We start from the raw sequence: 16,368 nt of genomic DNA on the forward strand, positions 1-16,368 counted from the left end.
TTGTTGTTGCCTGCATATCCCACTATGCCATCTGCTCTAATAAGTGTTTAGGCCTACCTATGTGCTAAGCACCTGTGTATCTAGTTATCTTTAATTGTTAATTCCTATCTTCTTCAACCTTGCACCGTCCAACCAATGAGCTTTTATTCATCCTAGTCCAGCCTTTGTATGACCCAAGCCTACCCAAGGGAAGAGGTCAGTGATCAATCAGTTTAATGCTGAGAACTACTGTCGACCAGCGTTATCATATGATAGCAAAGAAGCCGTGTGTCATCAGTGGTGCATACTTCTGCTTTGTGTACGTGTGTTATCTTATTTTAACAGCAGTGTCAGCCGCACAACCTGTTCCAATGTTCATACAGATAGAAACATTATGTCCTTCTGTTAATAGGGTTATAATGCAGATAATTTCAGATGGAGGAATCAACAACAACCTCCGTTATTCAAAATCTACCTACTGGATGCGAAAGAAAAAAGTCAAAAGACAAAATAAACAAATATAGGCTTGGATTTTATTTACATTACCTTTTGTACTTTTCTGTCCTGAAGTGTATTATATACTAGATTCATACAGATACAGATACAGAGGCCATGCACGACTCAGTCATTATGGTTTATAGTTAAGAGATTGTGTGATAAACAGACACACACACATAGTATACAATACATGGATTTGTTTTTGCTCTGATCAACATACAGCATTACCATTGCATCATAATAATACATCATATCAATATGCAAATGATGAATTATATCAAGCGTAACAAAAAGAAGATCGTTCATGCAATAAAAAGCATGGGTGTTGTGAAGTAGGACGTGTTCCTTCTGTACACACATGTCTCAACTCAAGTCTAGTCTAATAGATGAGTGAGGTATTGGCGGTTTAAAAACAGAAACAGACCTGATTGTTTTCTTTCCCCCATAAGGCTGTGGTATGTACTGTGTGCACACTGTCATAAATAAAACATTCCTCTGCTTTTCCTCAAATCAAGTAGATAAGGAGAATAAAGGATATCGCACATTCAGTGTGCAGCATGTAAAGGAGAAGGAAGTGCTTCCAACAGTCAAAATGAAACAAATCCTTCACGTAGGCTGAGGCGAGCGTTTCTTAAACAGCAATCTGCACCTCCCAAAATATTCCTGTGCTGAACCAGAAATAGCAATCAGTTGCTATTACTCATTGCTCATTTGAGACAATGAGAACAACATTTAAGGTGATGGCTACATGCACAGAAAATACTAAACAGCAGAAAGAGAGAAAAAAAAAAAGCATTATGCAACATCATCATAAACTTAAACACACAATTTGCAGTTACACTTTTACACCCGTAAAACATCATATGTACTGTATAATGATGCAACGTATTAGCTAAATACATATGCGATGTGATGTAGAGTCTTCCATCATTGTAAAGACCTCTTTACACACTATTCTGAAAAAAAACAAAAACATGTTTTGGCAAAACATCCACGTATTCTCCAATAGAAAGCATGAAAAACAAAAACTTGTGTGAAGATGCAATGCTTTTCGACATAAGTGTAACTGAGTGGAGTGGAGATGGTTAGAGTGGTTTCACTATTGTGATTAAGTTTTCTTGTAACAATCTTCAATCAACATGTTTTCATTTGATCATCCATTCCCACCGTGGTCCTCGAAGACCTCGAGGTTTTGGGGGTCATTCATGAGGAGCTGAGTCCAGAATCGGACTCCGCGCTGCCAGCACAGTTCTTGGAGGCCACACAGGGAGCCATGGGGCAGGGGAAGGAGTAGCAGGAGCAGGAGCTGTTGAGGGTCTCCTCTGTGATGACCTCCTGCAGGGTGTGTTGTTCCTCTACCTGGAAGATGTTTTGCTGCTCTCCAAGCTCCTCACAGATACTAAAGGAGAAAGTGAGGAGACATCTTTCTGTTAGATCAGTGGATGCAGTTTGTGGATACTACTGTCAGTCATTAAAAAAGACTAAACTCAATGATTTAGGGAACATTTTGTAAAACAATATGGATATAATGGTATGATTTTACAACAATCACACAATCTCCTGAAAGTAGCTTAATGATTGAATTATCGCCCAACACTACTGAGTAGTCTTGTGGATTCTTTTTTAATTTTGCACATTTTATCTGATAAAAGTGAAAGAAAAACCGTTGAACATCCGTCGGGCAATTTGCAAAAGAAAAGAAAAGACAAGACAACTCCAGTCCATTTCTGCTAAACTAAATAGCAAAGGGGCAGTATCACCATACATACATTACTCATTCTTTCATGCACCCTAATGTAAACAGCACAATCTGCTCCATTCGTGTTGGCTAGGGGGATGATTGCACTGGTAGCCAGCGAGTTCATGCTCCCAGGTCAAATCACATGTATGGCCGAAATCCCCACCAGCGAGCTATCGCAGATCATTCCATTCCCACGTGGAGAATGTCGTGCATTGTTCTCGTGAGCTAAAACCTCTGTTCCGTGGAGGTACAATGCATTTAGCTCAGCTGTGCAGGCTTACTGTTAACAGAAAAGCTGGGCCCTCAGTGCGCCGCTCTTCCCCGGCTGTGCATTCCCCCACAATGAGCTCCCTCAATCCAACGCTTCACAGTGAGTAGGTGATGTTTTTGTTCAAGCCAAGGCCAAATATTACACAGTAGAACTTTTGCTCAGGTTGAGAGTACCATCTGTCTGGGATGTTGACGTCTCCAAAAGTACAAGTTATCAACCCCCCGTCTCTCAAAGTAAACACCTTCAAGGAGGAAGCTCATTGCCAGCTTTCAGAGCCCACCGATCCAAGATAGCAAATGTAAGATGTCTGTCAAGCAAGATATTCTGCTGACGTTCAACTTGTGTCACGAGACAGAACTACTTTCCAATCCAACATAAAGTGTCCAGTGCAATCACCCCTTTTGTAAAGAAACTAAAACTGCAGTACAAGCAGATCTTCTACAAACTTAAATCGGTGCAAATAACAGAAAAATGTGAAAAAAATATGCCGTGGCCTCTGACAAAGCTGCTGAGAGATGAATAGCTGTACATATGAGGCTTGCATCCTAAGACCATCCCTTCCATTCTCTTTCATGACATTTACAAGCTGCACATAGTGAGTGTGCATACATCAGCTTTAGCCAATTACATTACAACCAGCAGTAAATGCAAAGGCATATTCATATTGTTTTGGTCCACACAGAAGCCCAATATGTCAAGTAACACTACCTCATGCATGAAACAAGCCATTCACTTTCGCTGCTTCTCTTGAATATCACTAATATCATGCCAGGCTTCATATGAGGAGGCCTTTCATAACAATAAGCAGCCGGTAAAAAAGGGGAGTGACACGAGCCTGTACAAATAAATAAAAGACAAACATGGCAGTTGACCAATCAAACCACCATGTTTAGTACAGTCCAAAAAGTATTGTACTCTCAAAAACATCAGCCAAGAGTGAGCAAATAAACAAAACACAGCCAGGAACCAGAGAGACATTACGGGAATCTGAAGAACTTGAGTCAAAATATGGCACCAAGCTTTCACAAATTCTGTAAGAAAGAGGCACAGTTATAACAACAACCTGGAGATCGTACATGAGGTTACACATGGAGTCTGCAGGGCCTGTTGGGTTGTAAACTAGGGTTCAAAGCATACGGCCTTCTGTCTGCAGGGGTCTGTTAAACGTCTGGGCTAATGTAATGTGGAGCAAATGTCCCTGAATGGTGAAACACAGAAGTGAAACGGCTGCACAAACAGGCCCTGCTGAGCACGGCGCTATTCTCAGACCAAAGGAAACTCGCTGACCCCGCTAGCAGACCAGGCGTTATGTAACATTGTAACATTGGCACGTCAGCATTGTGAACCTGTTTCACAGTCATAAACGCGGCAGTCAATGAATGATCAAACCACTTACAGCAACAGCTGTGGCAGATGCCATGTGACTAACGTGTCTACCAAGGCTTGGTGATATAACCTTGAACCCGTGAAACTTTCCCGATAAGAAAGACCCTTTGTAAAACAAGGAGCAGTGTTGTGAGAGCACTAATCAAATGTACATAGCAGAAAGCCCTGCTTAATCACCGTGGCTTCAGGCGGACACAGAGACACAACAAGCACAGCATGTACTGTGCGGTTTGCAGGGCGGTGTGTTGGCTAACAAGCAGAGATCGAAGCTTGAAAAAACAATACGAATGTTAAGCAAACAGAAATGGCAGATAAGTGAACTGAATGTACGAATAGAAGAAAATGTTTTTTTTACAAACAAAGCATGTGCAAAGTAATTTGCACATGCTTTCTGTGCAAGTTGAGTTCTTCAGGAGCTACATGTTGTGTTTTTAACCGACCTATCGTAGATGAGCCCATCGATGCCCTGCTCTCTCAGCTGCCGTCTGTTCTCGTGTTCGTTGTTGTCGTCTCCCCAGCTGAACACCACCAGGCCTTTAGACTGGGCATCCCTGATGTAGGACAGGTTCTTCAGCAGCTCCTCAGTGTGGCCACTGATCCCCTAAAGGACACGGGAGAAAAAAAGTGTTCATCTCAAAACAGTATTACTCTCATGTTGTTTAAAACACGGGTTCAATTTGTGTGTAACACATAGCAAGTAAGCTAACTCATCTCCATACGTGCCTTCAACAAAAAGAGACGTTGTCATTTATGAACTGTCTGGAGTTTAGCACTGACTAAAAGCACGTAGGATATCTTAAAGACCGTTGGTACAGCGCTATGCCAGCGGACTGGTTCGTTGAGTGGACGGTTGTTTTGACTGGCATGGGCGCGGTGGACTAGTTTTTCAAGTTATTTGCTCAAGGGCACTGCAGCAATGCTTGTTAAGAGAAGGTGCAACACATTCTGATACAATAGCTGTTCAAAGACTAGGTCTAGCTATTTTTGGAATTAGGAATTTCAATACATTTAATGAGTGTTTTGGTAACTAAATCCTGTCGTTCCATTGTATTGTATTGCTATATGTGGCATTTAACAAAAAACACAACGTCTGGAGAATTCAGTAGATGCATGATGATGAGTATTTGACTTTCTGCAACAACGGCTCACCAGAATATTCTCACTCTGGGCGAAACTGATGGCGATCTGAGTGGTCTGGCAGCGGATGTCCATCAAGTCCGTGTATTTCTCTGAAATGCCCTGAGTCAGGAAGAGGATGGGGTACTTGTTCTGCTTTCGACGCACCCTGAGGGGAACACATGGGAAGATGTCAGCAGCTGTTGGAGAGCACCGTCTGTGTTTATAACTATATCCTGTAAACGCAGCTTCTTAATCAGAGCGAATATGAATCTAAAATGTCTAAACTGACTGAAGCAGAAGTAGCATGCAATCTTTAAAGACAATGTACACCGAGTATTTTCAGTTGATGTGTGCTTTTAACAACTTATTCAGAATAATTGTGCCAATAAATGGGATTTGTCTGAAGATTAGGAGAAGACCTTCTATAGGTTTTTGTCTGAAACCGTGTAATCCATTTATGAAAGCTAAAACGTGATCGTGTCTCTGGATAGTAGGAAGTGTCTACAGCCTAATCAAATCCGGCCACACTTTATCCTCCGTTAACGGCGCTCACATGGTGCAGATATCCGGGTCAAAGCAGGAGAAGACGATGCGTCGGCTTCCTCCTTTTTTCAGAATGCAGGACAGGATGATGTCAAGGAAGGTGTTCATGTTGAAGTAGGATGACAGGTTTCCATCCCACGACCCGTCCTGTCAACAAAACACAAGTTCACCATGAGAATATTCACACTCAATTCTACAATACTAATATTCTCTGCGGTACGTTTGAGCAAGTACAATTAAAAGGTAATTCTTTATTCGAATGGGGAACCAGTGCGACAACAACATCAACAAGCATGACGCATCCTGTCTCGCAACACATGCCTGGTATGGGTGTGACCACAAGGACTTAAAGAGTTCCGATTACAACACAGCGTATTGTGTAAGTGTACCCACCTTCAACTGGCAGATCCATTTGAGCTCAATGTTGAAGCCCACGTGCTCAGGAATAGCTTGGAAGATCTGGAAAAGAGGGATGAAGGTTTATCTTACCGTGACTTCGATATGACAAAAGACAGGTAGGTGATAGGTAGACTACAATGACGATAAGTAGCTAAAAATATATATAAAACCGAATCAGTTGCTAAACAGGTAATTCATAGTCATTTGGCAGAGTAGCATCAAACGGGGTAGGGGAGGGAGTTCCTAATTTGTCTATAGATATGTCAAGGTAAGGCGAACAGCTCTCACTGATTACATAAACTGTTTAATAATCATAACCATTATAAAGTCACTCACCTGTGAGAGTGAAGGGAATGGCTGATGCTCATCGATTTCCTCCTCCTCATCCAGCAGATCTGAGCCGGCAAACAGACGACGGTTAATGCACATCACACAAAGCATCTGCTGACTAACGTATACATTCAGCTCCATGCCAGTCTTTTCATCTACAGTTTGTATGAGAGTGCTGTATGCAACACAGAAATGAAAGCAACACACTTTTTTCCAGGCAGAAGGAGATGAAACCACACAAAGAACAGGTGCATACCTTTGGCATCGTTTTCTTTTATCGCAGTGGCATGGACCAGCTGTGAAACAACACAAAGCATACATTATCTACTCTGTAATCATTAGGTTCAGTTCCATGTTTTATGTTTTGGTATCTTATCATGATACATTTGCATTCTTTCTATTTGTGATTTGTGGGAACTACACCAATTACTAGAATGCTTTTCCCACTGAGAAGGCACTAATCCCAAACATGCTTCATTGGCTGACGGAAGACACAGTTACACAACTATTTCTTCAATGTCCATTTTATTAATTGGGAAGATGCTAATGTCCTAAGTGTAAAGGACATTTGAACTTCTCACAGCAGAAGAGCACCGGTGTAACTAATATCAACATTGTTCACTTTCATCTAAAGGATAAATTTCAACCTGGGTTGTATTTGCATAGTTTTTATCATTGCAGGTTTTTACCTTCAGAAGCTGCAGCTGATCAAATGTCAAGTCTTTGACTGGCACCTCAATAAGCTCCAGAGACGTCTTGTCGTTTTTCTGTGAAGGAGAGATAAAAAGAACGACATTAATTCATCTTAGTAGTGACATACTTTTGCTTAACATCTTTCTAAGCGTCTGTTTAGAGTTAGTGAACAATAGAAATGCCAACAGAGAAGTATAGCACGTTATAAATCATTTTCATTTATTATTTTACCTTCTTGGTGGATATGCAGCACGTCAGATCGTGGTAAACAATGGGAACAGCGTCCTTGGAGAGGTGGACATCAAACTCTACATAGGCTGCACCCTAAGTACACAATTGACACATAATTAAGGATGAAGTCATGATAAAAAGGTAAATATTCACTCATGCTCTAATCCATCTACAGAACTCACATGATTGGCGGCGCTTTTGAATGACACTACCGTGTTCTCCCTGACTCTTTGGTGCCTGTAAAACACAAATGTAAAAACCGTTTGTTGACGGGGGAACAGATACGCAGACGCAACGAGCCTTATTCACACACACACTGTTGCGCTATTAACCAATTCTTTGTGGTCTACGTTCAGCACAAGCCGTTCAATCAGCTCCAAGTCAGAGTCTGCCGTGGTGACTCACTTGGCTGCGTGTGTGCTGCCAGCTCCTCTGTGACCCACATTCAGAGTACTTCTTTTCTTCCAGTACTTGGAGAAGGAGGAGCTCATTTCACACTGCAAACCCTGGATGGGTCGGATCACCAGGTAGTCCACTAAAACATCAAAACAAGATAAGTCAAAAGGTTTCACCCACGCACATTGTTTGTATGAGACAGAGACGAAAAGACAGGTCAAAACATGTTAGACAGTTCCTCCCTTCCTTTGGCTTACTCGGATCCTTGTCAGCCAGTATGAAATTTGTTTGTGCAAACTCTCACCTCTGACTTTCCCGATGGTCTGTCTCGAATTTCGACCCATTATTGGAAGTGTGGCTACTCCGTAGTCCTTCCCGCTCTCGGAGAAAGAGGAGGAGAGGAGGCAAGCGGTGCCCACATAACCCGGATGACCGTCCCCCTGGGCTACATGCTCACTCATATCCTCCTGTGAACAAAACATATCAAATCAGTCCAGCTGAAAACAGATCGATCTAATCACCACACCTGATGTGTTCATTTGTCCCTTGTATTCAAGAAGTTTTTACTGGTTAATCAGAGGCAGTATTACCTCAAAGAACTCGAAGGTGAGCTCCAGGTTGTACGGGTCCAGGCTGTGGATACTGTACTCGGTCCACTGGGAGGGCTCCAGTGCATAGCCGCACTCGGGCTGAGAGTGGCGCGACTTGTAGCCGTTGGCACTGATCATGCTGATCTCCAGGGTGGTGGTCTCCTTGTGCAAAGATAAAAGACTATACTCGTCTTCGTCCTCATCTTCCTCCTCCTCAAATCCCTCTAATGTCAGCTTGATTCTGAAAGAATGAATCAATAAACACAAGGAAGGTTAAATGAAATCCTGTTTCACTCTTAGTTTCTCTTATTTATATTTCATATGCAGGGTTTCTGTTACACTTAGGTAACAGCTATAGTAGCACCGTGATAGCACACTGATCCGCCTCATGTCACTGTCAAGTAGAACTTTCTCTGCGTGGTGTTAAATTCGACCTCGCTGTCGTCCCTCACCTGAAGCGAGACTTCTTGTACTTCTTCTTAGTGATAGACACCGGAGAGGTCTTAGAATAGTGCAGACGCAGGCGAATCTCTGTCTGGCACGTGAGCCACCCAGAGTCAACACAGTTCACCCCATCTATAAAAAGGAAGGACAAAGGGAGCATGTGATGACAATGTATATCCATCAAAGAACAACAGCGCCGTTTGTTCTGTTCTGTAAAGAATGACATCAAAAACTGGGCTGTACAAAACACAGGAAGTGACGACAACGTGGCCTCCAGGGATTTATATTTCCCAGTAAAAAATGTAATCATTCTGTAAACCTGCATAATGTTATTAATGTAGAGAGCACCTTAGTTTTTGTGTTCGTCTAAAGTGGTGGCTTTATGTTTTGTTTTTTTAAATCCAACTTACTGTGAATTCCAAATTGTCCATCGTCAATATTTTGGTGTGATGCTGCAATAAAGGAAAAGCGCATTAGACACAGTGTAGAAGAACATTTAAACAATTTCCTGTTCACACAAGAGGAACATCTCAGTCCGATGCCTCCATTGCTCTGATTTCACTTTGCCTCAACTTCAAGTGTCGACTTATCAATAAAATACATTTTGATTCCAAAGAACTCTGAGCATGGGCCTGTGATTAAGGCTAATTTAGCAGGTTTGTGTTCATGAAACCACTCAGAACTCAAACAAAAACACTTCTGGGTCGAATAAAAAAAATAATAGGGTTGAGTACGACACACTTTCCCAGAACCAATCCCAACGTGCAGCTTATATATTTATTTCATTCTCTACCTGTGGGGCTCATCGTGCGGGGTTGTTGATGGGTCTCCCACATATTGACTATCACTTGACAGGGACCACCTGCACTCTGCAATTCCAATGTTTGGTACAATGTTAGGACTTTCAAATCAGATACATTGCTATACTTTTCAGTCTCATTTGCATAGCCGCTGTTGGACTAGACTGTCAGAAAGGATTTAGAGATGGTATAGTCACCAATCCCAATCCGGGGCCGTCAGTCACCCTTGTTGAAATCTGAAATGTGGAGTTGTTAGTGAAGAGAAAAAGAAAAATGGCTTCAGTTAAAAATTGAGCTGCTCTCTTCATCTGTAATAAAACAAAGATCAACTTTAGCACCAATATGGTAGTAGCATCACATCACATTTTTTCATTTAATTATATCATTATAGACTTGAAGGGAATATTACACTAAGGACACGAATGCAAGCACTGCTCAAGCCTACAGAAAAACACGGTCCCTGAGCTTTAACGCTGGATTGCTGCTAACATGAGAGTAACTTCAGTGTCTTAAATTTCAAGCGTGACACTGGTTCCACGAAAGAAATAAAAACCCTGGTGAGAGGGAGCCTCTTGAGCCTTACAGCAGCTGTTGAAAGCCAATGACAAATTTGCCTTCACAGGAACCTTGAGCCTATATGCCATTTATAAAGTCAGGATTCTCAGAAACAACTTGGCATAATAAGATGTAAATCAAGTCAGAGCAGGCTTCTGATCTCACGCAATATGAACCACACCCCTGACATAGAAAAGCACACCGTTACTAGAAGACAGTACTCGGGTGATTTTCTGTCCCTTTCTTTTCGGGGGGGTAAGCTAGCTATTCCACAACAACGCCCTAAAGGCATGAACACAGGCATGGAAAGAGATAAATAAATCTTGTGACTGATCCTTAAGTTAAACTGTGTCGAGTCTAAAGCTTTACAACAAACTCAAAGTCATTGGAACAAACAAATAGAACTTGTTTTCTCCATCCCTGCTGATATCTGCAACAGGAAAGGTATGAATTTACACGGGCTTTCAAATTTAACAATATTTATCTTTAGCTGCTGCTTTCAAGGGATTATTCTTTGACAGCACATTAGCAAATCAAATCAGATATTTTGAGGCAACACGGTGATAAATGCAGGAGTCTCTGTTCACCTTTGACTGCAGAAAGAAGCCTTTGAGATAGCGGTACTTGGACACAACTCCTTTAGGCACAGAGACATTTGTAGTCCATGTGTTTCTGTCAGGGAGGAAACACACACGTTCATATTTTAGAGGAAACGCAACATAGTAGAGAACATCAAATACCGCGGTATAATGACTGGGACATTACACATGAGGTTTAACGTACCCATCACTCCCATCAGAGTGTAAGATCACTGCGCTCTGATAGCTCCAGCTTCCTAGGGCTTCACAGCTCCCAACAACTGCAATCACCTCCCCTAGAAGTGTTCAAAATGTCCTTTTACATGATTGCTACATCAGCAGAAACAACAACAAAGATGACTAACATTTATAACAACCTGTACAGTTTAAACTACAATATTTAGATGTCAACATAGATAGATAGATATTATTATATGCTATTATATGTATCATAATGCTATAATTAGCATTATGATACAGGTAAGCAATCAAAGTAACACAGTAAAAAAAAAATATATATATATATATTAAGTATAAAAATGCACAATATATAAAGTAAAAATAACAGACGAAAAAATATTAAATCTAAAAAATGCACAATATATACAATTAAATAGAATAATATTAAATTAACTAACTAAACAGTAGTGCAAATAAGACATGTTTGAAATGTCTTCTTAAACAAGGAAATAAGTAATCTTACATTCTGTGTCTCATAAAATATATAAAACGTGCAAAATTGTCAAAACAAGATTTTCAGAATCATACAACCTCCATTTTGTTGTCTAAATTGTGAAACAATGAATTCAATACTAGTGTCATATTTTGGCAACACTACACTTCACAAACAGATCATCTATGACAAAATGAATACATTGTATAATAACACGTGTATTACATACCTGGGGATGTTTCGCCTCTGACAGTTAGAGTCACCTGAGCGGTCTCCATAGTGGACGCAGGAAGCAGCTGAAACACAATAAAACATTGTAACCAACCGGTCTTGTTTTATAGAAACCTAACGGTGCCGGTGAGTGTCACGTCTACTAATAATAGTCCTACCTTCTTGACGTTGGCAGCTAGCTGACACTACGTAGCCCTTGGCAGTCTTGGAGATGGAGGCTTCACAGTGCGCCAGGTTCAGCTATCCCGCAGAGAGGCATCGGTCTAACAGTACGTTTAGCGGAAGCATTAATAAGCTGTCTCACCGCTGCTGATATAAAGCTCGACGATTAGCTAACTAACTAGATACTCCAGGCGCACAAACAACGCCTGTCGTAGCGCAATAATGAACAACATAGATGTACAATCGAGAGTGTCTAATGCAGAATAATCTGGCCGCCACGAAGAATGTTACACAATGGTCGAGATGCGGCGAACAACATATAAAGCGAGAACAGCGTCACGTTCAATAACACGGGAAACCAGGATTTCCGGTGCATACTTTCAAAGTAGTTGTGTAATTGATTGACGATGTATTTAGCAATAAGTAAAAGAGTAAAACAAATCAAGGGTTATTATCAAGGGTATTATCATTATACACCATACACTGCTGGGTTTTAAGGACTGATTCTGATACATATTTTATTTGATGTAAGTGTTGAAACCTTTTATGTTGAAAGTATAATTTCCATATGACGTGATGTGTTCTAATTTCCGCCTGCTGTTTGACGAAGCCGGCTCACACCTCCCTGTTCTGGATCCGTGGCGTGTCGGTCAGCTGCATTCACTGACCCTCGGAAACACGGCCACACCCAGCTGAACGCACATGCTCGACCCCCAAAAGGTGGTAAAAAAACAAAAAAAACACAAGAAAGTCGATCTTTTAAATATCGTGCTGACAACACAAAACATTGACGACAAAACAGATGACGTCAAAAGCAACAAGATTAAAAGCTTTTGGCGAATTAGTTAGTAACAAACATCCAATACGACACTCGTATTTTAGAATGAACGTTACTGCAGTAAACAACATTCGTAAATTAAAATATTGTTGTCACTAGATCCATTTGACCATTTACGACCACATGAGTCAAAAATAATAAAATAACAACGGCGTAGGGAAATGTACGTGAACAAAAATGACTGCATGGCAACAAGGCAACAACACGTGTGCGCATACCCTTTCTAGGAAAAAAATGTGTTTTGGATCAAAACACAACGTGTTTCGAAGAGAGGACAGGAGTGTTCTGTACAGTAGGGGGGGGGGGGGGGGGGGGGGGGTTGAAAGCTATGCCAAGAGCACTATCATTGACTGTCGGGGATGATTTCTATTATAGCCCACAATAACAGGAAAGACATCTTCTACAAAAGCGTCCAGTTGCACAACTAAAATGTAACTTGATAACATGCAGCTACTAGACACCTTCACTTTTCACATTCACCCTTCACATACTACTCTACAATAATAATAATAAAAACAGGTGCTACCATTTCCCTAACGTATAGTAGCCTACCACATTGTCCGAACAGTGTCAGTTTATTACCTATTGAGGTTATTACCTATTCATTTAACAGTTATACAGCCCAGCTTGCTAAAACTAAAGCTGCCACAACAGGACTCTGAGCAGCTCCAAGGAGCATATGGGAATGATGGTGCCTTGCTCAAGGGAACTTCAAAAAGTGCCGATACTGTGCATGAGTTTTGGTTGACAAAAAAAGGTTTTGTTAGACAAGCTCCAACCATTTAGGTTTTTAAACGAAACTGCAAACGAAAGAGCTGTGAACCTCCTCTGCACACAGTTCAGACTGAACACCAAAGTTTAACCTGTAGCCCCCTCCAGTGTTCAAATGAACATATTGCAGGCAAGGAGGAGAAGACTTTGCAGTATATAAATAAAAGTAAATCAAACTTTTCCAGTAAAAAAAACAAACACTGTCAGGACTTTAGCTTCCTCACAGTGCAGTTCCTCATCTCTTGCATGCAATATGCCTATTAATATAATCCTACATGTGAGGAAATAAAGCAGTGTCAAGTATTTTGATGAATCAGGGATTACAGGGTCCCTCTTGTTTTCTGTAAGGCAGACACGGCCGAGTACTAATGAGTACAATGAGGACGATGAGAGCTTTCATTTAGGGTTGAGCTGTTTCTAAAAGTTGGCTGTCTTCACGTCTAGTCTGGCTTTGTTAATGAGGCAGGGTCCAGGTCTCAGAGTGGGAGAGAGTCATCCATCTGACCGGGGAAAGTGCTGAACATCTTTGCCCTGGATGTTTCAAGCGTGAAAAGTTTGGAGAGCTAACCCACTGCCAGAGTGCAGTAACAGTGGATCAGTGCTGAAAAGTGGTTTGAGATGGCGAGGGAGAGAGGGAGAGAGAGGGGGCGTGTGAGGACTTGATGAAAGAGCAAAAGGAAACAGAGAGAAATCATGATGAGTGAAGAGAGACTGCAGCATTATGAATATTTCAGGCTATTCCTCAGCACCCAGCAGTGCTCTCATCACAGACTCACAACGCCAAAAGCTCATTCATTTACACATGCGTTGTTTTATATCTCTGCCATTGTTGTAGGTTAATCATGGAGTAAGAGTCCCTGGAGGCTGCAGCAAAATCACCAGAATTACAGTTGATGCTGCATCGGGTAGCAAAAGAGAACAAATGTATGCCACTTGAATAATTCATAGTAGTACTAAATCATTGTCGTGCTATGCTGATCAAATACAAAATATCATACATTATTTTGTACAGCCGCAACATTGATCACATAGTTGGGGTCATAGATGCATCTCTTCGGCGAAGACACATCACTCACTTTGCCTGCATGTTACCAGGAAACACCCAATCAAAAGATGTATAGTGTCGTCCATACATTTAGCATCATTAGTGCATTTTAATTGGTTGATTTGTGATCCCAAAATGTACGACACAAATAAGAACAACAAAACACTGAAGAATAAGGCACACCAAGTAAATAAAATGCTAAATTTGAAGTCCACACATAAAGAATATTGAGTGCAAAAATATACTGTAGTTGAAAATGAGCATAATGGAATATAAGGATCAAATATTCTATAAAAACAATACAAAAGTAATTAAGAAGGCAAAAAGTCCTGCAAGAGAAAAAAATGACTTAAGAATATTCTAATTTTGGGAGATCTTTCTTTCTATACAGCATGTGGACGCTGTAATATAGTTTCTGATTAAAATCTGTGAATATGTTATCAGAAATGAACCTTCCTGATGATGTGGCCACATCTCCAGTCTAACAATGATATCAATGTTGGTTCAAGTGTTTGGATTAATGTGACATCCGACTCTGAGTTTCCTCTGTCATGTGGCGTTAATGAGTCAGATCAGCTCAGTCGTCAATAGTCACGACATTCTCGAGATCGAGATCCAGTTTCACCTCAGTGTGCTGACTCATCCACTGGTTCCGAGCACTGAAGTAACAGATATACCCAGCAAAGGAATAGACCCGATTCTCATGGCTCACTTAAAGATTCAGAGACTTAACCATTACACTAATGTACCATTTTTATTGTCACACCATGGCAGAGTGAGTGCACAACAGCAGGTTTCCCACAGCATGGCTGGATAGGAACATATCAATATCCCCAGAATGTGTGCACAAACATGTAACTTAAACATGCAACTGGGAAACAGTTATGGATAAATCCTTATTACTGATGTGTTTGCATTTAGTTTTACATCGTAAATCAATTTTCGGAGAATCGAAAAATAATAGCAGTTAGTATTGAAATTCCTGCAAGAAATCCACTGCAACGCATACAGTTTTCACATAAAAATCAATCATATGGATGAATGTGGGTACCGTAAATGAGCTGAAATATATTTACTTATGGGTTGAGTCATTGAATCAGCAGGAGTGTGCAGAGTAATCTCTCACATTTGCCTGCAGTCTGATCCCCATCTACTGGTGATGAATACACAATCTCTGCCTCATTTCTTCTGTTTGTCGCTCTTCCCGTTCTGCTAACTCTATTTACGTCCAAAAGATAAACTTGGCGTTTGAATGCTTTCAAGTGCTTACAATAAATCTCATAAAGCGCCTGAAAGCTGAGGAGGACTGATGAGATCATGTCGATTTCAGAAAAGAGAAAATAAAAGCAATTCCTCAAAGCTGAAGTCTCACAGATGAAAATAAAAAATTGGTGCTGGTAGCCTTCTATGATGAAAAGAGAATTGCTGAGTTGTCATTATCATTTCCCATTGAAATTCAGATTACTGGCACAGTGTTAGATAAAACTCTATCGTGAATCTCTGCACAAAACCCCAACACTAATTTACCAAAATATGTCCCATAACGCGTAAAAGAGACATCCAAAGAAAAGGTGAGATTTTCTGCAAATGACTTGCGCTATTGTACCATCCTGAAATAACATTAGAGTGTGCAGCCAACCATTGAGCAGAGGCCCAAATGGACCTGGGGGAAAACCGATGGCTCCGCAGTTCAGAGCATTACGCAATATCATACCTGCCTGTCAGAGCTGCTGAGGCTGAGGACATGAATACAGAGGGAAAGAGATGAAGGCACGGGGCTCAAAGAGAAAGATTGAGATGGTTTGTTATCGGTGTTTGCTTCCGCAGAAAGAAACACAATAACAGCTAGAGGGTTGCTGATGTGGCTTTTTAAGAAGCTGCCTACATCATTGTGAAGATAGGGGCTGTGTGATAATACATTTATCTACAGGCTAAATTTAATTTCCTTTGAAAGAGGAGAACGAAGAACCCATCTCTCTAGTTTTCTGTCTGTGTGTGTGTGTGTGTGTGTGTGTGTGTGTGTGTGTGTGTGTGTGTGTGTGTGTGTGTGACCGGCCGTGAGTTATTGGAAGAATACTGTGGAACACGGCAACAC

The 16,368-nt window shown here is 41.1% G+C and overlaps 1 protein-coding gene across 2 annotated transcripts; it reads right to left on the bottom strand.

Moving 5' to 3' along the window:
• Positions 1-490: 490 nt before the first annotated feature.
• On the bottom strand, positions 491-11,955 carry gpcpd1 (glycerophosphocholine phosphodiesterase 1). 2 transcript variants are annotated; one of them, XM_076083923.1, is made up of 21 exons: positions 11,616-11,955; positions 11,456-11,522; positions 10,759-10,849; positions 10,563-10,647; positions 9,618-9,656; positions 9,414-9,489; positions 9,031-9,072; positions 8,629-8,752; positions 8,177-8,417; positions 7,891-8,053; positions 7,596-7,725; positions 7,373-7,427; positions 7,191-7,283; positions 6,956-7,033; positions 6,523-6,562; positions 6,273-6,331; positions 5,931-5,996; positions 5,548-5,684; positions 5,025-5,160; positions 4,316-4,476; positions 491-1,876 (listed from the first exon to the last, which is right to left on the bottom strand). In XM_076083923.1, the coding sequence occupies exons 2-21, from the start codon at positions 11,502-11,504 to the stop codon at positions 1,681-1,683; spliced, it is 2,061 nt and encodes a 686-aa protein (XP_075940038.1). In that variant the 5' UTR covers positions 11,505-11,522; positions 11,616-11,955; the 3' UTR covers positions 491-1,680. The 2 variants fall into 2 exon arrangements, with proteins under 2 accessions (XP_075940038.1, XP_075940039.1); XM_076083924.1 differs by lacking the exon at positions 9,618-9,656.
• Between the last annotated feature and the right edge of the window lie 4,413 nt (positions 11,956-16,368).

This window comes from Anarhichas minor, unplaced genomic scaffold, assembly GCF_050575085.1.
Source record: "Anarhichas minor isolate MPS153535 unplaced genomic scaffold, ASM5057508v1 ptg000136l, whole genome shotgun sequence".
Lineage (NCBI taxonomy): Eukaryota > Metazoa > Chordata > Actinopteri > Perciformes > Anarhichadidae > Anarhichas > Anarhichas minor.